Here is a 27,613-nt window from a genome sequence, read left to right as displayed (position 1 = left end):
CCGCTGATCGGAGGCTGTGAATTTGTTGGTCTTAATTTTTTTTTTGCCCTATTTGGGCAGAAAAGTTTATTTTTGATTACTTAATATGGTTGCTAAACTTTCTTTTTAACTGCGTCATTTCTTTCTTTTTCCCAGGGGATTCTGGGTGGTTACTTCCTTATTGTCATTTTTCGTATTTCCTTTGTGGCCTTAAATTTTGTAGTTTTTTTTTAAATCTATCTTGTTTTGTAGGTTTTTATAACTAGTTTATGTTAATAATCTTATTTTTTTTTGTTGTTCTGTTTATTCATGGGTCTGGGGTTTATTGCGGTATTTTTATATATTTTCTGGCTTTTATTTTGTTATGTGTTTATTTTAATTGAGTTATCTTTTTTTTATTCTTTTACTGTTTTATAATCAGCTGATCTTTTTTATATTTACACTTTTTTTTAGGGAGCGTATACCGGAAGTCATGGGGGTAGTTTTAGTGCTTGCTTCTTTCGGGCTGGTCTGCGTTAGATTTAGCTTTGGGGTCATGGGGTGGGGGGGTGGTGGGAGGGGCTTCACACTTTAGTTTCTTTCTTCTTGGGCTATATACATTATTGAAGTATTGGTTGCGTTCTTCTTCCCGGTATCTCTTGTATGTTCTGTTCCCTCTCCGGGTTCGTGGGTCGAGCCTATCGTCAATCCTCCTTGTTGTGGGTTGACTTTAGGGTTTATGGAGTCTATTATTAATTTTGTCTCCTGGAATACTAATGGTCTTAATCATCCTATTAAAAGGAAAAAAGTGTTTAAAGTGTTCCGGAGACTTAAAGCACAAATTTTATTCTTACAAGAGACCCATGTGCGGAGGGGGGACAGACTACGTTTTTTTAAATTCTGGAAGGGACAACAGTTTCATTCGAACTCCAATGCTAAGATTCGAGGCGTCTCTATTTTTATAGACTCCTCAGTTACTTTTATACAGCATGATATCATTTCTGATCCGAATGGTAGATTTCTATTGGTTAGTGGTTTACTATTTAATAAAAAAGTAGTTTTGGTTAATGTTTATGCTCCTAATATGGATTGTCCGGAATTTTATAAATCATTATTTAATCAGTTTCTGAATTTGAATGAGTTTTCATTGATCTGGGGCGGAGATCTTAATACCTGTTTGTCTCCAGCTTTGGACCGTTCGGCTCCTTTACGGACCTTACCTAATAAATCTGCAACTTTGATTAATTCATTTCTTTCTGATTCTGGGTCGACGGACATTTGGCGCTTTTTGCATCCTCAGGAAAAAGATTTTTCTTTTTTTTCACATGTTCATCATTCCTATTCAAGGATTGATTATTTCTTTATTGATTTTCGTCTTATTCCCTCAGTGATTAAATGTGATTATGATTCTATAACCATTTCGGATCATGCTCCACTTAAGTTTTCTATTAAAATTCTGGCCAATATACAAAATAATAGACAATGGCGTTTTAATTCGCTGTTGCTTCAGGACTCGGACTTTGTTAACTTTATGAATGAACAGATTGATCTTTTTTTTACAATTAACCATACAGAGGATATTTCTGTTAACACTCTTTGGGATACTTTTAAAGCTTATATTCGTGGTCAGATTATCTCGTATTCTGCTGCTTTGAGGAAGAAGCAGAAGCAGGAGGAGTTGGTAATTGTGGACAAGATTAAGGAAATTGATAAGAAATATGTTATAGCTCCTTCTGAGGAGTATATAAACAAAGAACTGAACTTCAAATGGAACACAGTTTATTACTCTCGTCCTCGATTGTAAACCAATTAAAGAAAACAAGAAGTGAATTTTATGTACACAGTGACAAAATTGGTAAACTGTTGGCTAATCAATTGAAGTCTAATTATGCAAAATCTCAAATTAATCAGATTTATAACCAAAATGATCGACTAATACTTGATCATGTGGGGATTAATCAAACCTTCTGTGATTTTTACTCTTCCTTATATCAATCAGAGTCTCCTCGAGATTCTAAATATATGAATGATTTTTTAGATAATTTAGACTTCCCTGAGATTTCACAGGATATGGCTTCTATGTTAGATACTCCTATTACCATGGATGAGATTAAGAATGTTATTTTCTCTATGAACTTGGGGAAAGCTCCTGGCCCTGATGGGTTTACCGTAGAATTTTATAAATGTTTTGCTCCTTCATTAATCCCTTGGCTCTGTAGGGTTTTTGAGGCTTCATTGAAACTTGGTAAACTTCCTGAATCTTTTAATAGAGCGTCAATCTCTTTAATATTAAAGAAGGATAAAGATCCTGCTCAATGTGCATCTTATAGACCAATATCTTTATTAAATGTTGATTCTAAAGTTTTTTCTAAGTTATTAGCAAATAGATTAGAAAAAGTACTTCCCTCTATTATTTCGGAAGACCAAACGGGTTTTATTAAAGGTCGTTACTCTTTTTATAATATTCGTACACTGTTAAATATCGTTTATACTCCCTCACAAAATGTTCCTGAGTGTGTTATCTCTTTAGATGCCGAGAAAGCTTTTGATAGAGTAGAATGGCCTTATTTATTTAAGGTGCTTGAAAGGTTTAATTTTAGCTCGAAATTTATATCCTGGATTAAACTCTTATATTATTCTCCTGTGGCCTCGGTCCGTACTAACTCTTTAAGTTCACCTTTTTTCCCTCTTTTTCGAGGTACTCGACAAGGCTGTCCTCTTAGTCCCTTATTATTTGATATTGCATTAAGAATAAAAATCAAAGAAGGTTTGATTAATCCCCGCATGATCAAGTATCAGTTGATCATTTTGATTATAAATCTGATTAATTTGAGATTTAGCATAGTTAGACTTCAATTGGTTAGCCAACAATTTACCAATTTTGTCACTGTGTACATAAAATTCACTTCTTGTTTTCTTTAATTGGTTTACAATCGAGGACGAAAGTAATAAACTGTGTTCCATTTGAAGTTCCGTTCTTTGTTTATATAACTCCTCAAAGGGAGTTGTAACATATTTCTTATCAATTTCCTTAATCTTGTCCACAATTACCAACTCCTCCTGCTTCAGCTTCTTCCTCAAAGCAGCAGAATACGAGATAATCTGACCACGAATATAAGCTTTAAAAGTATCCCAAAGAATGTTCACAGAAATATCCTCTGTATAGTTGATTGTAAAAAAAAGATCAATCTGTTCATTCATAAATTTAACAAAGTCCGAATCCTGAAGCAACAGTGAATTAAAACGCCATTGTCTATTATTTTGTGTATTGGCCTGAATTTTAATAGAAAGCTTAAGTGGAGCATGATCCGAAATGGTTATAGAATCATAATCACATTTAATCACTGAGGGAATAAGACGAGAATCAATAAAAAAATAATCAATTCTTGAATAGGAATGGTGAACATGTGAAAAAAAAGAAAAATCTTTTTCCTGAGGATGCAAAAAACGCCAAATGTCCGTCGACCCAGAATCAGAGAGGAATGAATTAATCAAAGTTGCAGATTTATTAGTAAGGTCCGTAGAGGAGCCGAACGGTCCAAAGCTGGAGATAAATGGGTATTAAGATCTCCGCCCCAGATCAATGAAAACTCATTCAAATTTGGGAACTGATTGAATAATGATTTATAAAATTCCGGATAGTCCATATTGGGAGCATAAACATTAACCAAAACTACCTTTTTATTAAATAGTAGACCACTAACCAGTAGAAATCTACCATTCGGATCAGAGATAATATCATGTTGTATAAAAGTAACTGAGGAGTCTATAAAAATAGAGACACCTCGAATATTAGCGTTAGAGTTCGAATGAAACTGTTGTCCCTTCCAGAATTTAAAAAAAAACGTAGTCTGTCCCCCCTCTGCACATGGGTCTCTTGTAAAAATAGAATTTGTGCTTTAAGTCTCCGGAACACTTTAAAAACTTTTTTCCTTTTAATAGGATGGTTAAGACCATTAGTATTCCAGGAGACAATATTATTAATTTTGTCTCCTGGAATACTAATGATCTTAACCATCCTATTATTAGACTATTAACCATCTATTATTAGACTCCATAAACCCTAAAGTTAACCCGCAAAAAAGAGGATTGATGATAGGCTCAACCCACGAACCCGGAAAGGGAACAGAACAAATAAGAGATACCGGGAAGGAGAACGCAACCAATACTTCAATAGTGTACATAGCCCAAGAAGAAAGAAACTAAAACGTGAAACCCCTCCCCCCACCCCCCACCCCATGACCCCAAGGCTAAATCTAAAACAGACCAGCCAGAAAGAAGCAAGCACTAAAACTACCCCCATGACTTCCGATAGACACTCCCTAAAAAAAAGTGTAAATATAAAAAAGATCAGCTAGTTATAAAACAGTAAAAGAATAAAAAAAGTAAATCAATTAAAACGAACACTTAATATAACAAATAAAAAGCCAGAAAATATAAAAACGCAACAAACCCCAGACCCTATGAATAAACAAAAAAAGAAATGAAAATATTAACATAAACTAGCTATGAAAACCTACAAAAAAAAGTAGATTTAAAAACTACAAAATTTAAGGCCTCAAAGGAAATACGTGGAATGACGTTGAGGGAATAACCACCCAGAATCCCCTGGGAAAAAGAAAGGAATGACGCAGATAGAAAGAAAGTTTAGCAGCCATATTAATTAATCCAAAATAAACTTTTCTGCCCATATAAGGCAAAAAAAAATTAAGGCCGACAGATTCACAACCTCCGATCAAACGGAGATAGTTAAAAATTACGATTAAGATGTTGAAGGTGAAAATTGATCCGGATAATTCTGGGCATCCGATGGAGATTCAAAAAAACCCAGGGCTCCATCCAACGTACGAATCCTTAGACGTGCTGGGTAAAGCAGCGCTGGTTTTAAATCCATCTTGTAGGGTTCCGGCATCACAGATCTGTAACGAACCCGTTGATCTCGAATTGGTTTACTGAAATCCTCCACGAACCAGAAATTAAAATCTGAAAAATCAATGTAACCTTTAGATCGAACGAATCGAAACAGTTTCTCCTTGTCTTGAAAGTAATGAAAACGTAAGATGACATGTCGAGGTTTATCTGACTTAGACGAGTATGATGGAATTCTGTGAGCCCGATCCAATAACGGTGGTTGGTCAGGAAATACAGTAGGAAATGCATCTTTTAAAAGTTGAGAAAAAAACTTCATAGGGTTGTCAGATTCCACAGCTTCACGTACACCAATCATTGGAAGATTCTGCCGTCGCATTCTGGATTCTAAGTCAGAGTTTTTAAAGGTCAGAAAGTCAAGTTTTTTCTTCATTATAGTAATTGTTTCTTCAATTTTCCCCATCTTAAGTTCATTTTGTTGCATGGATTTTTGAAGATTAGATATAGCCGACTGATGTTCCGTAATTGATAATTGTATCTTATCGATTGAGTCGGCAATTTTCTGGAAATTAATTGAAATTTCCGAATGAATCAGTTCCGTAATAGAGGTTGAGATTTCCCTTTGAATTAGATCTGATATAGCTTTCAAAGTCACCGGTGGTTCAGTCGGAGGAAGATCGGTACCTTTCGGTCTAACCGGAGGTTTGCCGTCTTTCCCATTTTTTCCATTCTTAGACATAGCAGACCTTAAAAACAACCGATTATCGAAGAGTCCAATTTGTTTCAAAGTATTGTAAAAGTCGATGCCTTAATGGTTAGTTAAAATATAGCTGATCATAAGAAAAAAAAACTCAGAGGTAATGGAGCGAGTCAAGAACACGACTTCACTCCATGAGCTCTACCGGAAGTCCCCCTAAGGGACTGTCTATTGGTTGTTCCTCAGGTGGCTGTAGAGCACTATATGAATATTCCGAATTCCCCTGAGCATACCAGAAATCAATCGAGATACGTTTTGAATGAACACAAAGACCGAGTCTCCACAGACTTCAAGGAGAGAATTTTAAAGGTTCACTATATACTGCAGCAAACAAGTTTCTCCCCATCTGAAACTTAAACTCTATCTCTTTTCCTAGTCTGCATAGCCATAGGAAACAACAGCTCTGCATCTGCCTGTCCAGCCCTTTAAGAATTTAGTATGCTTTGATGAGATCTCTTTTCTTTCTTCTAAATTCTAGAAAATATAGTTCCAGTTTACTTAATCTCACCTTACATGGATCATACCTCCCCAGAACCCGGTTTGCAAGTCTCCACTGAACTCTCATGCTCTTTAGCCTCTATTTACCACAATATTCTTCTTTTGGTCATAAACAGGACTAAGGGAGGTGTGTGCATTGCAGTGCAATACACAAATTATGAAGTTTTGCTGGCTGCTTGCTCTACAGAACCTACTCCCTCCTTGGCAGTAAGGGGGCTACAAAGAAAAGAGCTGTCAGGACCATCTCAACGGCTGCTGAGTGAGCCCCCAGATTACTATGAATCAAGGGGTGTGACGCATGGCCCCATGCTGCTGGGACCAAAGCCGGGGCCTGATCAAAATCGGCTGGATCACCTGGGTGAGGGCGTCTGACGCTGCAAGACCCGAAACACCCAGTGACCCCAGGTTACATCACTAACGTGCCCCAGTGCATCCTAAAATGTATCTCCTCATCCTGTAATATTAGAACATCACACAGATCACTTCATCATGTATTGACTCTACAAAAAAGGCATTTTATATACTTGCTTAATAAATTTAAGATGCATCATATTTTAAAATATGAGAAATACAGTGGTGAATATCTACAGGAGAAACATCCAAAATACCTGTAGAATGTCCCATAGCTCTTTGTTTTGCACTGCTAGAGAAGCAATTTGTGACTGCAATGCCATGATCTGGTCATGTCCTTCTACACTAGATGTTAATGTTCCTTCAGTTTCACTCCCTACAGGCAATTAGATCAGAAAATACACATATGTGAGAATCATTTCTTAAAAAACATTTTAAAGTTAATCAAATTAAATATTTAAAACTAAAAAGCCAAAATTCAGTTAGTAATTATAGTTTCAAGTATTTTAATGCAAATTTCTGTGTTCTATATTGGAAGCACAGAGAAGCCAAGAACAGCAAAACCAAAATCGAGCAACCATATGAAGACATCGCCCACAAAAGTAGATTAGATGCTTTTAAATTGAATTAACTTAGATTAAAATAAATGAAAACATATCCAAATATAGTCAGTATTTATTTGTAAGCCAGCATGTATTGTCTATCCCTAATCATCTTTTAGATGCAGTGAAGACTGCCAGCTCATGAACAGCAGGCTCCAATAAACAGCCATGTGACAATAATGAATTTGTAACAAGGTTGACGGATAAATATTTGTAGGACACCAGATGTAACTTAGCCCTTCTTCATAGAAGTCCTACCTTCATCTACCTGAAGGGGTAAAAGGAGCAGTTTAATGGCTTACCTGAAAAGATAGTGACCATGATAATGCAACAACCCATCAGTACTGTAGTGGAATGTCTGTCTGGAATTTTATGCTCAAAGTCTTTTGAGTAAGACTTAAGCCCACAATTCCCATTGAAAGTCAAGCTAATTTTAAATTGGAGACTGATGGATCTCTATTAGGGTGGTGGGGTGGAGATACGTCTCTATCAAAGGAGGTGCAAGGCACTCCTTCTCTCTGCTAGCCTGCAGGTCACCCTTGGGCAAGGTGTAGCACCTGCTTAGCCGCTGTGATCACGGTCATGTGAAACCATGGGAGCAGGTGGTGGATGGTCATATGAGCAGCTGGTCCTGGTTATGTGGCCACTGACACCATGCAATCTCTGCAGAGTATTGATAATGGTTGGGGTCACGCGTCTTGTAAAGACATTGCTCAGAAGGCAATGGCAAACCACTTCTGCAGAAAAAAAATTTTCAAGGACAATCATGATCATGGAATGACCATGATCACCTTTGAAGAATGAATGAACGCATTTTTATTAATAAGGGATATTTGGGGTTGGGGAAAGGAAATGATATTAAGTTAGGTCAGGAATCAGTCGCAGTCTCATCAACTGCTGAAATAACATGATCACTGTACAGTTACAATATGGAGAGATGATTTGGTGCTTTGAGCTGTACAAACACTATAGAAGTGCAGTCTAGTAAATCCCACTCCCTTGCCATCTTTCCACATTCTTGCAGTTTATTTCTTTGCAGATATTTATCCACCACCTTTCTGGACACAGTTGCATCCATTTCCATTGCCACCCTTGAATGAAATCCAGACCCACCAAACAGTGTGACAGCAACACAACTCAAAGTTGCTGGTGAACGCAGCAGGCCAGGTAGCATCTCTAGGAAGAGGTACAGTCGACGTTTCGGGCTGAGACCCTTCGTCAGGACTAACTGAAAGAAGAGCTAGAAGAGATCTGAAGGTGGGAGGGCGAGGGGGAGATCCGAAATGATAGGAGAAGACAGGAGGGGGAGGGATGGAGCCAAGAGCTGGACAGCTGATTGGCAAATTAATTATAGGGTTAGGAATGAGGCACCATTTTATGATGAAATATTAAAGATACCAAATACTTTGCCTACAATTGAACAAGGCCAACCAAAGATCTAATTGAGGTCCTTATTTTTTTTTCCTCTTTGATTGAGATACAGCGTGAAGTAGGTCTTTCTAGCTCTTCAAGTTGCACCACCCATCTATCCCCCGACTTAATCCCAGCCTAATCACAGGACAATTCACAATGACCAATTAACCTACCAACCAGCATGTCTTTGGAGTGGGGGAGGAAAGTGGAGCTCCCGGAGGAAACCCACGTGGTCACAGAGAGAACTTACAAATTCCTTACAGGTATTGGTGGGAATTGAATCCAGGTCAACTGTACTGTAAAGCGTTGTGCTAACCACTGCACTACCATGCCACCTTTTTTTATGAATTCTAAATCGTTTTGAGAAAATGCAATTATTTTCAAAGCCCACTGAGCTAATGTGTAGAGGATATAAAAATATAATAATTAGCTGTTTTTTTTTAAAAAAGGAGAGAATTATCAGAATATGAAAATCATACACAAGCAGAAGTCAAAGCAGAATTTATCATATGTTTTAACAGGGGCCTGGAAAATCATTTGAAAAGTTAGAAAGATATCAGGAAATGCCAGGGAAGAGAATAGTTGGCAACCCTGAGCTCACAAAAGTACAATGGGCTGAATGATACAGTAGAATTCAAGTCAATTTATAAGGCAGAAACATTTGTATGCCTGTCTTACATTCTGTTCTGCAAATACCAATTTAAAATTGAAAAATGGCAAGATTCCAATATCTTTATTTCCTTCCCCATCATCATGTTCTTGAGTCCCTCCACACACAATATTTAAATGAAATACTAGGTGGATCAATCTCCTAGTTCATTTGAAAAAAAAATAAACCCCTTTAAAAAAAAAAGAGCTTAATTAATGTGGGTTGATGAGGTTTCAGAGTTTGACACACAGCTTGGAGGAATAGTTTCAGGGACTTACATGCCAATGTTACCTCCAATAACTCCTAGTTTTAAATTTTTGACATAAAATCATCGAATGTTTGCCAAAATTAAGAGAGTCCAGCTCAACTTCTTAAACCAGTAACATATTTCATACTGAATTTATAATATAGGATTTGTTGACTGGAAATTGAACAGTTGTGCTATTTGGCCTGTTTCTACAATGGAAGTGAGTTGGGAATGACACAGCACACACAAGTAATCAGGACTAACCACAAATAGGTCAATAAACTCATTTCACCTTTTGATTCCACCGGCATCTCTTCACTATTCTGACGTACTTTTCTTGTGAGGTCATTCTGCTGTGCCTAAAATGAAGAAGGAAAAAAGCACTAATGTAAATGAAAATCAGTTGCAAGGCCCAACAACACTTCGGTCATATTCAGGAAGCAGCAGGAAAGCCACAGAAAGTGAATGTGGAGATTGTAACATCTAATCAACTCATGCTCATTGACCACAAAGCAAACACACTAGCTTCTTGCTATATGCTTATTTCAATAACTTAATCATACAACCAGCACACTAACTGCATTGTTCAGAGGCTTGCCCACATCAGCTGTTACAACAAACTTAAGCTGAAGAACACATGTCCCATGGATTACATCCATGTCCATGTTACACTGGATGACAAATTTTCCTAAAGTGTTGCTTCCTCAGAATTTTTTTTTGTTTATGATAGACCTCTTGAAGCTGAACACAAATATGATTTCAGACTACTTGTATCACGTAGGAATTTGGAGAAACAAGAAATTAACTTTTATTGAATATAATACGGCATTTTCTTTTGCCAAAGGAACACTTGGGAACAGCACGAACTCCAGCTTCGACGCTGCTCCACACCGCCTCTGGCACTCTGGTGGAGTACACTGACTCCAATGCCTCTTTCCTGAATGGCTGTAAACAGGTAACGCCACAGCTTGAGGCCTAGTCCTTGCTACGAACGAAGCCATGCAGCTCCCCGTCGTCCGCCAATGAATCAGATTTTTAGTACTCCACATAAACAATGTCAACAGAGTCTTGCAATCACAAGAAAAACAACTAAGGCGATCACACTCACTGTGAGACTGCACGCCTCCTTCACACACTGACTCCTCCCGTGCCTGATGCAAGCAGCAGGACGATCTGCACTATGTCCAGCTCCTTCAGCAACTCACTGATGGGGTAGACCTGCAAGTTCTTAATATCTTGCAGTGTCTTGCGATTGTAAAAAATACATCAAAAAAACAATAATCCCTTTGTTTAGCCAGTAGAAGCTAAGTGCACCACCATCTTTCCAGAAGTTACATCTACTTCTATTTTTAATGTTATTAAAACACAATTACCTCTTGCAAGTTTTTGTCCCGCAGTTGTTGATTTAGGTTGTGTATCACCTGCAACAGATTTGCCTTTTCTGCTTGAAGTTTTCTCATTTCATCATTTTTCTCTTCTTCCTATGCCACAATGGTATGAAAGCAAACAAAGACAATCTCAGAACAAAATTTTGTATTTCTGTGTCATTAAATGACATTTCGGAACTTGCAAGGAATACAATCACTTATTTCTAATGAACATCCACAATTATTCCATGCTTCATTTTCCAAGTGCTGTGAAAATTAATTTATTGTTTGGTCCCAATCACAATAAATGCATTAGTCCTTCACTCCCAACAGACCATGTTATCTATTATAAAGCAACACACACACAAAATGCTGGAGGAACTCAGCAGGTCCGGCAGCATCTATGGAAAAGTAAAAACAGTCAACGCTTTGGGCCAAGACCCTTCTTCAAGACTGATAAGGACGGGGGAAGATGCTGGAATTAAAAGGTAGGGGGAGGGGAAAGAGGCCAGCTGGAAGGTGACAGGTGAAGCCAGGTGGGTGGGAAAGGTCAAGGGCTGGAGAAGGAAGGAATCTGATAGGAGAGGAGTGTGGGCCATAGGAAAAAGGGAAGGAACCTGGGGGAAGTAATAGGCAGATGAGAAGAGATAATAAAGCAGAGTGAGGAATAGAGGAAGGTGGGGGGGGGTGAATTTGTTTATTGGAGAAATTGATATTCATGCCATCAGGTTGGAGGCCAACCAGACAGATATAAGGTGTCGCTCCTCCACCCTGAAGGTGGCTTCATTGTGGCATAAGACGAGGCTATGGATCGACATGTCAGAATGAGAATGGGAATCAGAATTAAAATGTTAGCCAAGTATTTTAATTCCCAATCCCAAAACGCCGACTGTTTCTTCATTTCCACAGATCAGGTTTACTATCCCCGGCATGTGATGTGAAATTTCTTAACTTAGCAGCAGCAGTTCAATGCAATACATAATCTAGCAGAGAAATAAAATATAATGATAAATAAACAAGTAAATCAATTACAGTATACATCTATTGAATAGATTAAAAATGTGCAAAAATCAGAAATACTGTACATTAACAAAAAGAGTGAGGTAGTGTCCAAGGGTTCAATGTCCATTTAGGAATCGGATAGCAGAGAGGAAGAAGCTGTTCCTGAATCGCTGAGTGTGTGCCTTAAGGCTTCTGTACCTCCTACTTGTTGGTAACAGTGAGAAAAGGGCATTCTCTGGGTGCTGAAGGTCCTTAATAATGGTCGCTGCCTTTCTGAGACACCGCTCCCTGAAGACGTCCTGGGTACTTTGTAGGCTAGTACAAGATGGAGCTGACTGGATTTACAACCCTCTGCAGCTTCTTTCGGTCCTGTGCAGTAGCACCCCCCCCCCCCACCATACCAGACAGTGATACAGCCTGTCAGAATGCTCTCCACAGTACATCTATAGAAGTTTTTGAGTATTTGTTGACATGGTAAATCTCTTTAAACTCGTAATGAGGTATAGCAGCTGTCTTGCCTTCTTTATAGCTATATCGCTATGTTGGGAGCAGGTTAGATCCTCAGAGATCTTGACTCCCAGCAACTTGAAATGTTGCTGTCCGACCTACTGAATTCCTCCAACATTTTGTGTGTGTGTTGCTTTGAATTACCAGCATCTGGACACTTCCTTGTGTTTATGTTATCTATAACTTTTCAATGACAACATGAGGTATATTTCTTTAAACTCCGGTAAGGCATATGAATAACCGTTTGGATCTGATTCGACTACTGGAAACCTCCTCGCATTTCCATACAAATATTTTTCCCCCAAATTGTACCAGACTCTTATTCCCCTAACATGATAAGAATAGTATAATAAGATCATTTGCTGTCAGCTGAACTCAGTTAAGAATTGAAGTAGCTTTAAAAATTCCCATTTTTCATAAGCATAATGCCCACAATAGTTCTTTCCTCCCAACTGATACTTGACAGGGTACTCTGATTATTACAGCAAAATTAGAATCCTGTAAGCCAGATCTCTAAAGTCAAGTACATAGTGTTCTTTTGGATTACAGAAATAATAATACAGAGCATTAGGTAAAAAGTACCTTAATAGATGTTGCTTCCTCTTCAGATGGCTCAGGTTTTGATGAAGGAGAACGATGGGATTCTGGCGAAGGCACCTCACTTGACTGGAGACCCTAGGATAAAATATCACGTATTGACAACTAAGGAACTGACTGTCCTTATCACTAATTGGAAAAAACCAAACATCTATGTTTAGATTAAAACTATGGAAAAACCAGAGACAAGCCATCTTTAATAGATTTCAAGTAAATTGATTTGTATTTATTAATTATTAAATCAGAGGGCCATCAGTTTGATGCCCTGACTTTTACCTGCGTAACACTGGTTGGTGGTGGTGGTGCTTTTCGTTTTTTGGAAGTTCCACTTCTATCTGCATTGAATTTAATGCCAGGATCCAGCTGAAAATTTTACAGATCAGAAATGTAGAGGAATTAATTTTGTTAGTAAAGATCGTGAGGGTTAAATTGAAACAGAGTTAATACATGCCTTCTTCAGGATTGTGAGCATTCGCTCAGTTGTGAGTTCATCATGCACTGGAAAAATCTAAATTTAAAATAGGCAACGATGCTGGATTGAAATGCCTGGATTAGCTGGTATAGTATTGGCAGATTTCTGAAGGGTTAATAAACCCTTTGAACAGAATTGAAAAGGTAGAGATATACAAAAAGGCTACGGTACTCTAGTAAAGCTCCATGGCAAAGCTCCAAACATCACTGCCACCAACAGGCTTCTAATTTGCAGATGCAACCGACAGAAGCACTAAGGAGACAAACTTCTTGAGTCGCAATGATCGAAGACTACCAAGCAAGGTGGAACAGAGTGGCAGCTGGAGAGATGATTCTTGGTGAAAACTTCAGCGAGAATTATCTCTACCACTGGACTTCAAATGGACTTCAGTGGCAGAATAACTGATAGAATCAATCTTCCAAATCTCTGAGCAAATCCTGGTCTTCGACAATAGATGGCTGCGAAGTCCATGATTAATTGCGGTGCTGATGACCAAGTCGTAATCCAGACCATTGTTTGATGCTACTTTTACATTTATGTAAACTTCTTATAGAGCTCAGTTCAATGGCCAATTTTCCTTTAGAAGTAACATTGATTATAATTCACCCCAGACGTTATCTCTTCACCTCTCTTCTATTGGTTGTAGCGAAGACTCGGCCTCAAGTGATGTGTCACCTGTTTACCGCCACCCAAGACAGGGGCGTCGAGGTTGGTGTGGTGCGGTGTCCAAGCTGGAGTCAGTGCTACATCCTAGTCTTTGCTTGGCAGAAGACAAGCTGTATTGTAACATTCATGCACTCAGGGTCTTGGACCATATTTGTTTGGTGTGACTGTATTTTACTAATATCTTATATATGCCTGCTATCTTTTATGTGCTCTATATGCCTTGAGCCATGTGTGACTGTTGATACTGTGTTTTGCACCTTGGCCCCAGAGTAATACTGTTTTGTTTGGCTGTATTCATGTATGGTTGAATGACAATTAAATTTGAACTTGAACTTGGGCATAACCATGAAAGCGCGTACCACTAGACTCGAGGATAATTTCTATCTTGCTGATATAATAATACTGAATGGTTCTCTAATAAGGTAAAATGGACTCTTGACCTCACAACCTACTTCATTATGACCTCGCACCTTACTGTCTATCTCTACTGTAGTTTCTCAGTAACACCATTTTACTGCACTCATTGTTTTATCAATGCAATATGATAATGAATTGATCTGTATGATTGGTATTCAAGGACTTATTTTACTTTTCCTTGTTACATGTAACAATAATAAACTAATTAGCAACAACTTACAGTACAATAAAGCAGCAGCTAGTGCTGTGGCTCAACTCCTGCATCTCTGAAATGGATTGTGTGAAGTTTTCATATTCTCCCTGTGACTGTGTGGAATTCCCCATGGTGCTCCAGTTTCCCCCTACATCCCAAAAATGTGATGCGTTGGAGATGAACTATCCTGACTGCAGGAAAACTAGGGTAGAGTTGAGGGGCACAAGGAGAGGAATGAGCTTGATAGATACAGACTCAACCGAGTCAGATTTCAGCATCTGCAGTCTCGCATCTCGATGGAGTAATTAACCTTGCATGTCATAAGAAGATCTTAATAAAATAAGGTTACAACACCCACTAGCTACTCCCAGATTCATGGTTCACTAGAACATCCAAGACAAGACGACGCACGAACCATCATGATGTTTGACTCATAGAACAGCTATATTTAGCCCGTCTTAACATTTGATATGACTATTCTGCAATACTTTAACGTAGTAGAAAGTCCGGATTATTGTTGATGTGACCGAATACCAGATTAAAGAATCAAAAGGATCCAAGTTTGAATTTGAATATTAGACAAAACCAGGAAAGACTGAAGTTTTCATGCACAGTAAAGTATTTCTATTTTCCATAAGTGAGGTATAGGAAAAATAAATTGCTTTAAAACACTGACTTTAAATATGTATATTCACCCACTAACTTTTAGAATGGCAGGACTGATTAAAGTGATGATGTGTAATAGATGGAAACAGATCAGGAGAAAAAGGCACATGGAGCCCAGGGTGGGAGCTAATTTATTTATTGACATACAGCTCAGAACAGGCCCCTCTGACCCTTCGAGCTGTGCTGCCCTGCAACCCCCAGTTTAACCCTAACTTAATCACTGGACGATTTACAATGAGAAATTAACCTACAAACTGGTTTATCTTTGGACTGAGGGAGGAAACCGGAGCACCTGGGGAAAATCCATACATTCCATGGGGAAGACGTACAAACTCCTGACAGATGATGTGGGAACCGAATTCCAATGTCCCAAGCTGCAATAGTGTGGTGTTAACTGCTATTCTACCTTGGCGCCCAAGTTAAGGGCAAAGGTTAGTGGCAGAGGCTGGTAGGTGATTGGTAGAACCATCCATCAACCTGCATGCTTCAGTTTCAGCACTCCCCCCCTCCCCAACCTGGCTCCATCTGTTCACCACCCCTCCCTCCATCTGATTCCACCCATCACCTACGAGCCCCTATCTCACTCCTGCCTCTCATCTCTATACACTGGCTTGCTTTCTTCTACACTCCATGTGTTTGATTCCACAGATACTGACAGACCCACTGTGTTCTTCCACCAGCTTATTCTTTTGCTCCAGATTCCAGCATCTGCTGTGTCTTGTCTCTCCATAATCATTTTATTTAACTGTAGGAAATGTATTACGCTACAAACTGGTTCATTGACTGTGAGGTACCTTTGCATTTCCTAATTAATGAATGGCCGCACCTTAATTCAAGCATTCTTCATTCAGTTGAATAAAAATCTTTTTGCCCACTTATCCAATAGCAAGTTTGAGCCCAACGTCACAGAGCATGGTGGAGACTTAACTCGTTTCTGCTGAACACCACATCAAAGCCATTCAAACGGTGAAGAAAATGAAAATCTCTGACTTCCTTCAATGCAGAGTCTACAATTTCTAACAAGAATTCAACAAACTTAGGAAGTTTTAGAAAGGGCGCAGAGGAGATTGACCAGGATGCTTCCCGGACTAGAGAGCAGGTCTTATGAGGGTAGGTTGCGCTTTGGACTTTGGGAAGTCAAATTCTGGTAGGACATGTAAAGTTAATGGCAGGGGTCTTAGGAACATTAACGTACAGAGAGAATTTGTGATGCAAGTCCATAGCTCTTTGAAAAAAGTGACCTACGTGGGTAGGGTAAAGACAAAAGCATTTTGTATTGCTAATCCTCAGAGTCCGAGGCACCATGTATGAGAACTGGAATGACATGTTGCTGTTATCCAAAACATTGATTAGACTGCACTGAGACTATTGCTCAAGTTGCCACCAACAGGAAGAATACGGCAGCAACAGAGAGAAGAGATTCTTCAGGATATTACCTTCCATGGAGGGCAGGTGTTACAAGAAGACTCCCGGCAGGTATGGGTTAATTTTCACTGGAACACATAAAACTGAGGGATGGCCTTACAGAATTTATGAGATTATATGAGGCACCACTTTAGGGAAGTCTAGAACGAGTGGACACAGGTGAGAGAGGAGATATTTGAAGAAGGGATAAGGAATAAGGTTTTCAGACAGAGGGTAGTGAATATCTGGAATTAGCTGCTAGAGGAGTTGGTGGAGGCAGACCTGATTATAATGTTTAAAAGGCATTTGAACAGGTGCTTGGATAGAAAGGATGCGCAGAAGGTTACAGGTCTAACGTGGCCTGATCGAATTAGTGTCAATGGGCATCACAGACAAGGTAGGACAGAAGGGCCAATTTCTGTGCTGTACGATCCTTTAGATATTCATCAGTGCAACACTGTGACTTGCACTTCATGGAAACCACAGCCTTCCTATTCAGAGCAAAAGCACATTCATTTTTATCCAGTGCCTTTACTTTCCGTTGCTGGAAGCTGCCTTATTACGAAGTACAAAGTAAATGTCTTTATCAGAGTACATATATGTCACCACATACCACCCTGAGACTCTTTTTTCCCCGCAGGCATACTCAACAAACCTATAGAACAGTAACTATAACAGGATCAATGAAAGATCAAGTAGATAACCAACTGTTCAAATGCAAACTTGAGTTGAGAGTTAAAGGGCAAAAGTTTAGGGGTAACATGAGGGGGGAACTTCTTTACTCAGAGAGTGGTAGCTGTGTGGAACGAGCTTCCAGCAGAAGTGGTTGAGGCAGGTTCGATGTTGTCGTTTAAAGTTAATTTGGATAGATATATGGACAGGAAAGGAATGGAGGGTTATGGGCTGAGTGCAGGTCGGTGGGAATAAGAGAGAAGTAAAAGTTTGGCACGGACTAGAAGGGCCGAGATGGCCTGTTTCCGTGCTGTAATTGTTATATGGTTATATATGGTTATAAATATAAATAAATAGCAGTAAATGACTAGAACATGAAATAACAAGATAAAGAGTACTTAAAGTCAGATCATTGGTTGTGGAATCATCTCAATAGATGGGGAGGAGAGAGTAGTTATCCATTTTTGTTCAAGAGCCTGATGGTTGAGGAGTAATAACTGTTCTTGAACCTGGTGGTGCGAGTCCTGAGGCTCCTAATGGCAGCAGTGAGAAAAAGAGCATGGCCTGGGTGGTGAGGATGCTGCTTTCCTACGACAGCACTTCATGTAAATGTGCTCATGACGTACTGGGCCGAATCCACTAGCTTTTGTAGAATTTTCTGTTCAACAGCATAGGTTGTTCCCATACCAGGCCATAATGCAGCCAGTCAAACACTCTCCGCTATACATCTACAGAAATTTATCAAAGGATGCTGTGGGTGACAAATATGCAGTTTGCAGAATTTGGTCAATGGATTCATTTGTTGGAGCTGCTCATCTCCAACTGCCCAGAATGACAGCACTAACTTCAAATCGGAATTGCATTGCTTTGCATACTTCTTGAAGGCACAAGCACAAACTTAATCTTTTGTTAATATCTGCTCATATCTGTAACTGATCTATATCCCGCTGTATTCTTTGATAGACATAGACCGTCCACAACTCTAGCAAACTTGGTATTGCCTGGAAACCTGCAAATCCATCCAACTGCATTTTCATTCAAATCATTGAGATATCTATGCAAAACACCACTAGTCACAGACCTCCAGCTATAATAATACCCTTCCAAACCTGTCTCCTATGGGCAAACCAGTTCTAAATCCAAACTTGAATTCACCTTGAATGCCATGCATCTTTTTCTTCTGAATCAACCTATCATAAGGGACCTTAACAAATGCCTCTCTATAATGTTCACTGCCTTACTCTAATCAAGCTTTAAAAGACATTTGGATAGGTACCGTATGTGGAGAGGGGGATTTAGAAGGTTATGGGTCGAATGCAGGTAACTGGGACTAGCAGGGAGGATGCTGTGGTCAGCATAGACCAGTTGGGCCAAAGGGCCTATTTCCATGCTGTATGACTAAAACCTGACCCAAGTTTGTAAGGTATAACCTGCTCAGCACAAAGCCATGCTGACTGTCCATAAACTCACCAGCACCTCAAGTAGATGCAAAATATCCCCGGCACTATTTTCAAAAAGAGGAAATTTGTCCAAACAGTCCATGGGCACAGGTTGAAACATGGTGGCAGGGTCCAGGCCCAGAGCGAGGAACGACCTGACGTTTGGACAATTTAAATGCCGAGTCAGATTGAAAAGATCGTTGAGACCAGAGATATGGGTCAGGTCAGCTCTGCTTGCTGCTCTACGACATTTACTGGGCTTTGCGCTGATCTGACGCTGTGGCCTCTTCTGGCTGCACTTTCGTTCTGAGTGTCATTTGCTTATTTTTATTGCTTGCGCAACCTTTTCCCCCTACACATTGGGTGTCTGACAGTCTTTTATTTTAATGGGTTCTTTTGGGTTTCTTTGTTTTGTGGCTGCCTGTAAGGAGACGAACCTCAAGGTTGTATAATGTATACATCCTCTGATAATAAATGTACCTTGAACAATAGAAACTTCGCCTTGATCTCCTTTTGCAGCTTATGGGACCATGGTACCTGTATTGCAGTCAGCGTATTTGCCATATTATATCAATGATCTCTTGATGAATACATTTTTCAGTGCACTTCATTTGGTTTTAAATACCTCTCAACATTCTGAATGATTGCAAGAACACCAAGTGTCTTACTTAAGCAGCACTTTGGAGAAACACACACAAATGTAGTGAACATTGAATCATCTTAGCAGCAAAAAGCATTAAGGCTGTAGTGGTATTTGAAGGACCCAGGTTGGCTGAATGTGAACTACTGGAATCCAACAATTATTCTTTGTGCTGGTAAATTAAACCTCCAATTGACTTGCACAGCTAAGTACTTAATAATTGCAGTAATGGTTCTCTAGGCTTCTCAGAAGTGCCAATGCAGGGCACTTAATACAGTCGACTGACTTGAAAATCCAATCAAGCCAAGTTTTTGTGCAGACCAGAAATGTTGTACACTAAGCAAAAATATATAATGAATTTGGAATGAAAGTGAACGGTTTCACCTTTTACAAATTAATTTAGGTCTTTTTTAGCCATCTTGAAATTTGCAAAGCTTAATTTACTGCCAGAATTTCTATGTCAGATAATTATTTTTACAGCCTTGATCATCACACCCTCACTCAGTTGAAAGACACAGAATATGCCAGGGGTGATTGATAAGTTCATGGCCTACAGTAGAAGGAGTCAATTTTAGAAAACCTAGCACATTTATTTTTCCTACATTTACACACTTAGTCCAGCGGTCCTGGAGCATACAGATCCCTTCTTTGTAGAAGTTGGTGTCTTGGACCTCCAGAAGTGGTCCACAGCAGGGGTGATTGACAAATTTGTGGCCCAAGGTCGAAGGAGATGAGTTATTAACTTCAAACTTTCTGCATTTTCACTCAAAGAGTTGAACTGCAGGTGTATGTAACGAGAGCTGTATAACTCATCTCTTTCTACCTTAGGCCACAAACTTATCAATCACCCCTGCTGTGGACCACCTGGAGGTCCAAGACACTCTCGTTACATGCACGTGCAGTTCAACTGAGTGGTAATGCAGAAAGTTTGAAGTTAATAACTCATCTTCCTTCTGCCTTAGGTCACGAACTTATCAATCGCCCCTGCTGTGGACCACTTCTACAAAGAAGGGATCCGTATGCTCCACGACCGCTGGACTAAGTACATACGTGTAGGAGGGGACTATGTTGAAAAATAAATGTGCTAGGTTTTCTAAAATTGACTCCTTCTACCAAAGGCCACAAATTTATCAATCACTCCTCATATGTAGAATAAAACACGAGTACAGGAAGAACATTTTTTTAAAGCACATCAAAAGACAAGTACTAAACTAGTGTTACAAACCTAGAATTGTGATTAATATAAAAAGGTGAGGGAGATAAATGTCAAAGCAAATAACTAATATATATTGCTGATAGGTCTGTCTTGAAATATATGAAAACAATAATGCAGTCATTATCAATGTCATCTTTACATAAACTGCATGTTACATTAAAAGTTTAAGCATTACCTGTTTGGATATTTGTGCAGATTTCATATCTGGTTAAGAAAATCAAAAATAAAAAAAATTAATACATTAAGCCAAGGTCCAATACAAACTAATCAATTAGTAAAATATTTCAAGTTTAGCAATGATTTTTTTTTCTCCAAAAATACTTTATTCAGAAATATTACAAAATAAAGTTATTTGATGATGACTCTGAGTCATCAATCAGCATGATATAATTACACTGGTCTTAATTTGCTACCTCAAATACTGAATGATGTTGCTAATTTTTACTTGGGTCCGCATGACTCATTGTTACTGTGAACGTGTCATACTGGTCACCATGGAAATAAATTTGCCTAAATTTCATGCACAAGTCTTACTGCCGTTCCATAATCCATTCAGTGACCACATTGATCAGATACTGCACTAAAAGCTACCACGTTACATATAATTTCTTATGTTATTGACTTCTTCAGTTCACTTATTACAAGTTAATTCTCACTGTTAAGTATCTATCACAATTAAATATTTTCAAAGCTTTGTTTTTGAAGAAGTGGTTTACGTTTATTCTAGTTACTACCTGTGAAAGATTTTGTTTTAAAACTGAATGGCTTAAGTTAAGGTCAGAAAAAAGATACACAAGGGTTCATTAAGTTGCGAGTTTGTGGTAATTGTGGCCTATGCAACCTTTTGAACCTGGTCATCAGCGCCAAGTTATGCATCTCTCTTGAAACACAACGTGTATCCTATTTTTAGAGAAATTAAAGATCAGCTTTATTTTGTCATACATACATCGAAACGTATAGTGAAAGGCATCATTTTGCCCTGATCAGTGATCATCTGGCTCTGTAAAGCGTTGTGCTGACCACTATGCTACCATGCTGCCATACAGTTATGTTCAAGCAGGTTTATTAATAACCGTTAAAATATCTATTCCAAATTTGACTACTTGATCTTTTAAGATCTTTGGGACAAGTGATGGCTAGGACTTAAGAGTCATAGAGTTGTACAGTGCAGAAACAGGCCCTTTGGCCCATCTACTCCATGCTGACCAAGGTGCATATCTAAGCTAGTCCCATTGCCAGTGTTTGGTGCAGATCACTCTGAAACTTTCCTAAACTACGTACCTCTCCAAATGTCTTTTAAACATTGTAATTGTTCCTACCTACTCAAACTAAATGGAAATGCAAATGTTACATTACTCTTTGTTGTGGATGTTATTTGTATTTCATGTTACTTTTTCAGTTAATCATTTTCTTGTATCAATTCTCTGGGACTACATACTGTATCAAACAGAAATGCGTTAAAAAACTCAAAAGGGGTAAAGTCTCAAGTTGCTCTGGCTGACAAGAGATCAGGCAGGAATTAAAGTGCAAGTAGACACAAATCTAATCCCTCTGATCTGCTTGTCCTCATGTTGTGACTGAGATCTTTGATATGGCGAGTGTGACCTTTGAAGGAAGGCGGCTATCCTCTCAGAGAATACCAAATCTCTGGAATTCTCTGCCTCAAAGTGTTGCGGAGGCCGGGGTATTAGAGACCCTTACGAGTGGAGACATACAGTACTGTGCAAAAGTCTAAGGCACCCTAGATTTTTTATATGTTTCAGATGGTATGGCCTCAACATTATTGAGGCTGTCTGGAATTACCCAGAGAGATAGAAGCAAAGTTCTAAGTCAAATTTATTATCAGAGTCACCACATACAACCCTGTGATTCTTCTTCCTGTGGGCATACTAGCAAATCTATAGAACAGTAACTGTAAACAGGATGAATGGACAACAAACTGTGCAAATCTAGAAATAAAAAAAAGCAATAAATAACACGCATGAAATAACAAGATAAAGAGTCCTTAAAGTGACTTGTGGGAACATCAAAAATCGAAAGAGTGCAGTTATTCCTTTTGTTCAAGAGCCTGATGTTTGAGGGGTAGTAACTGTTCTTGAACCTGGTGGTGTGAGTCCTGAGGCATTTGTACCTTTTACCTGATGGCAGCAGTGAGAAAAGAGCATTGTCCAGGTGGTGAGGATCTTTGATGATCTTTACAGCAACGTTTCATGTAGATGTGCTCAAAGTTTGGGAGGGTTTTACCCGTGATGTACTGGGCTGAATCCACTACCTTTTGCAGGATTTTCCACCCAAAGGCATTGGTGTTCCCATACCAGGCCGCAATGTAGCCAGGCAGCACACTTTCCACCACACATCTATAGAAGGTTTTTGATGACATGCTGAATCTCTGCAGACTCCTGCCGACGTAGAGGCACTGTTGTGCTTTCTTTGTAATAATTATTTGATGGGTCCAAGACAAGTCCTCAGAGATAGTGACCCAGAGTTTAAAGTTACTAACCCTCTCTACCTCTGAATCTCCGATGATTACTGGCTTATGGACCTCGGGTTTTCCACTCCTGAAGTCTACTATCAGTTCCTTGACTTTACTGATGTTGAGTGAGAGGTTGTTGTTATTACACTACTCAGCCAAATTTTCAATTTCCCTCCTGTATGCTGATTCATCACCACCTTTGATACACCCACAATAGTGGTGTCGTCAGCAAACTTGGATATGGTGTCGGAGCAAACTTAGCCACGCAGTCACAGGTGCAAAGCAAATAGAGCAGGGTGCTAAGTACACATCCCTGCAGTGCTCCTGTGCTGATGGAGATTATGGAGGAGATGTTGTTGCCAATCCAAACCGATGGGGTCTACAAGTGAGGAAATCCAGGATCCAATCGCACAAGGGGGTATTGAGGCTTGGTCTTTAAGAGTTTACTGACCAGTTTTGAGGGGATGATGGTATTAAATGCTGAGCTGTAATCAATAAAGAGCATCCTGATGTATGCATCTTTACTGGGAGACGTTCCAGGGTTGTGTGAAGAGCCAATGAGATGGCATCTGCTATACAGCCAGACAGCCAAAGTCTGCACATCTGTGGCAAGTTCTCCAAGATGCTTGGACCAATCTACCCATTGATTTTCTAACAAAACTGCATAACAGTGCACCCAGGAGAATTGATGTAATTTAAAAGGCAAGGGTGTGGGGAGGGTCTCACCAAATATTGACTTAGTTTTTCTATTGTTTACTGCTCTTTATAGTAAACCTTTTGTTTCATTTCATTATTTTTGAAAACATCTGTACTTTACAGAATTCTATTTTTACACGTGCCGAAGAATTTTGCACAGTACTGTAAGTATTTGAAAGATCAAGGACATTAGCTCTATGGAAAGTGGCACATCAGAGGAGTAGAGGCCTATTCTGTCCATATATAACAAGACTTCTCATGGCAATGCAATACAAGCTTGTGCATCAACACTAACTGTGGTGTATCACAAGTCGGAGGAACTGTAATAAATATATTTAATTTTAGGCTATTATGCACAACAACTTCTCAAGTTGCATTTATTTTAAATTGTTGTGATGCTGTGAAATTATTCCCAGAGCACAGTACAATTGAAAAACATCTTCTAGTTAGAGTTCCTAGAACAATATCACAGGCTGTAGATAATGCAGACAACAAATTCAGTATCTGTCTTCACCTATGCACACATATACTGGGATATTAATCAGGAAATTTTAAATTGAAAACAAAATTCATTCAGCAAAATATGGTGTCAATCTATAGAATAAATATAGACGTGGCAAAATATGACGCCAGACATCACATATGGGAAAGTGAGAAATAAAAGTGAATAGTAATGTATCAATAAATTACGAAAAAGAAAATTAAAAGAAAACAATCAAAAGGAAATATTGATTTAATTCGTTCCACAAAAGAAAGCATTCACAGTGAGACACAGATCCTTTTTTTTAAGTGCAATCGTGAACAATAGCCAGATCAGAAATGCTGATCAAGTCAACTAGTTCTCAAACAGAGCTCTGGTAGGCCAATCAGATAGAAACATAGAAACATAGAAAATAGGTGCAGGAGTAGACCATTCGGCCCTTCGAGCCTGCACCGCCATTCAGTATGATCATGGCTGATCATCTAACTCAGAACCCTGTACCAGCCTTCCCCCGATACCCCCTGATCCCTTTAGCCACAAGGGCCATATCTAACTCGCTCTTAAATATAGCCAATGAACTGGCCTCAACTTTTTCCTGTGGCAGAGAATTCCACAGATTCACCACTCTCTGTGTGAAGAAGTTTTTCCTGATCTCAGTCCTAAATGGCTTCCCCTTTAACCTCAAACTGTGACCCCTCGTTCTGGACTTCCCCAACATCGGGAACAATCTTCCTGCATCTAGCCTGTCCAATCCCTTTAGGATTTTATATGTTTCAATAAGATCCCCCCTCAATCTTCTAAGTTCCAACGAGTATAAGCCTAGTCGATCCAGCCTTTCATCATATGAAAGTTCTGCCATCCCAGGAATCAATCTGGTGAACCTTCTTTGTACTCCCTCTATGGCAAGGATGTCTTTCCTCAGATTAGGGGACCAAAACTGCACACAATACTCCAGGTGTGGTCTCACCAAGGCCTTGTACAACTGCAGTAGTACCTCCCTGCTCCTGTACTCCAATCCTCTTGCTATGAATGCCAGCATACCATTCGCCTTTTTCACCGCCTGCTTTACCTGCATGCCCACTTTCAATGACTGGTGTATAATGATACCCAGGTCTCGTTGCACCTCCCCTTTTCCTAATCGGCCACCATTCAGATAATAATCTGTTTTCCTGTTTTTGCCACCAAAGTGGATTACCTCACATTTATCCACATTAAATTGCATCTGCCATGAATTTGCCCACTCACCTAACCTATCCAAGTCACCCTGCATCCTCTTAGCATCCTCCTCACAGCTAACACTGCCGCCCAGCTTCGTGTCATCCGCAAACTTGGAGATGCTGCATTTAATTCCCTCATGTAAGTCATTAGTATATATTGTAAACAACTGGGGTCCCAGCACTGAGCCTTGCGGTACCCCAATAGCCACTGCCTGCCATTCTGAAAAGGTCCCGTTTATTCCCACTCTTTGCTTCCTGTCTGCCAACCAATTTTCTATCCACATCAATACCTTACCCCCCAATACCGTGTGCTTTAAGTTTGCACACTAATCTCCTGTGTGGGACCTTGTCAAAAGCCTTTTGAAAGTCCAAATATACCACATCCGCTGGTTTTCCCCTATCCACTCTACTAGTTACATCCTCAAAAAATTCTGAGATTCGTCAGACATGATTTTCCTTTCACAAATCCATGCTGACTTTGTCCGATGATTTCACCGCTTTCCAAATGTGATGGTTCACTGCTGCTCAGCAATAGAACATTTAAAAAAAATGTACAATTAAGAAATATTAAAGAATAGTAGAAATACTGGAGTCATGATGATCATGATGAAGACTGCTAGAGAGAGACATTTATACATGTGCTGTCCTCCATAATTCAAAGAGATTGAAGGATAGGGTTGCAGGGTGACAAAAGGAGGCAGGAGCACTTGGAACTAAAAACTAATCCCTACCGGGAGAACACAGCACCTGTTCTTTCCGCACCGTTCTCCAGCAGTTTAAGGACTAAGTCCAGCCGGAACAAAACTCACAAATGCTCTTGAAAATCAGGTATTAACCCTACCTACCAACAACCAAGCATTGCCATCCTGGTCCCCTTCATGATAGCTTATGAAGAAACATGTGACTTCCCTCCCAGAGATGATAGGTGTTTGTGCACTCGACTCTTGAAGGCTTGGACCCCATCATCGCAGATGTTTCCAACCACAGCATCTGGAAGGCTGTTCCAAATTCTGATAGCACAGTGAAAGAAGCTTCTATCCAGTGTGTAGATTCTTGCATCAGGCATAGAAACAGCATGAGCAAGCATAGATAAACTTGATCGTGTGGTGCGCCGTCTCTCATAAGATGAAGGCAGCATGGTGCGAAGGTCTGCAGGGCTGTGGCTGGTGTGCATTTTGTATAGCACAGTAGCTGCAGCAACCTGTCGTCTGTGGTGTGAGCTACTGATGGCTAGCTTCTCACGAGCTGAGGCTTCATCTACACCTATAATCCTGAGAGCCTTTCTTTGAATGGAATCAAGCTGGCTGAGGACACTCTGTGAGGCATTCATCCATGATAAGCAGGCATACTCCACGATACTTCGTACCTGGGCTTTGTAAACCGTGGCTCTGCCCTCTTTGTCTAGTTTGGATGCTACTTTCTGCAGAGCTGCAAGCCTTTGTCCAGCCTTGCTTGAAATAGTGGAAAGGTGTTTATCCCACACCAACTTGCTGTCAATATTAACACCAAGGATACCTAGCTCCCTCTTTAAATCCAGCTTGCAGTTCCCAAAATACAGATCGGGGTTAGATGGATTCCTCTTCCTAGACATCACCATCGCCTTGCACTTAGTATCTCAAGGGTGACATTCCAGTCGTCTGCCCAAGCTTTCATCCTGTCAAAATCCCTATTCAGGCTTGCTGCCACTGTATTACTCTCTCCTGCTGTAATTGGTGCAAATAGTGTGGAGTCATCAGCGTACAGGTATAGCTCGTTACTGCATGCATCAACCAAGTCGTCAATAAAGATGGAAAACAGAAGTGGACCAAGTATTGAACCCTGTGGTACAGGTGCATTGATGGTTGAAGAATCAGAGGCCTGACCAGAGATAACAACTTTGATGGTCCGTCCGTGAAGGTAGATATGCAGCCATCTAAGCAGCTTTCCAGATATTCCTTTGGATCTCAGCTTAACACAGAGTCCATTATGCCAGACCTTGTCAAATGCTCCTTTGATATCCAGGGCTATGACACACACTTCTCCACCTTTGTCTGAGAAGGTGTTCCACGTTTGAGATAAGGTGGTGAGGAGATCAGCTGTACTGTGATCAGGTCTAAATCCATACTGCCTCCTTGAAATTAAGTTGTTACGGAGTAGGTAGTTCT

General features: G+C 39.6%; 1 protein-coding gene across 3 annotated transcripts in view; it reads right to left on the bottom strand.

Moving 5' to 3' along the window:
- Window positions 1–27,613, bottom strand: part of rai14 (retinoic acid induced 14) — a 257,024-nt gene that overhangs the window by 35,303 nt on the left and 194,108 nt on the right. For 2 of the 3 annotated variants that reach the window (XM_063042727.1, XM_063042726.1), the window contains 6 exons: window positions 20,778–20,806; window positions 13,094–13,180; window positions 12,803–12,895; window positions 10,718–10,825; window positions 9,637–9,703; window positions 6,691–6,809 (listed from right to left, as the gene is read on the bottom strand). In XM_063042727.1, the coding sequence (XP_062898797.1) occupies window positions 6,691–6,809; window positions 9,637–9,703; window positions 10,718–10,825; window positions 12,803–12,895; window positions 13,094–13,180; window positions 20,778–20,806 (503 nt within the window). The remainder of the gene's footprint in view (window positions 1–6,690; window positions 6,810–9,636; window positions 9,704–10,717; window positions 10,826–12,802; window positions 12,896–13,093; window positions 13,181–20,777; window positions 20,807–27,613) is intronic. The other variant, XM_063042728.1, reaches the window with a different exon arrangement.

This window comes from Mobula hypostoma, chromosome 3 (genome assembly GCF_963921235.1).
Source record: "Mobula hypostoma chromosome 3, sMobHyp1.1, whole genome shotgun sequence".
In the NCBI taxonomy this organism is placed as follows: Eukaryota; Metazoa; Chordata; class Chondrichthyes; order Myliobatiformes; family Myliobatidae; genus Mobula; species Mobula hypostoma.
This window is presented reverse-complemented; position numbering and strand designations above follow the sequence as displayed.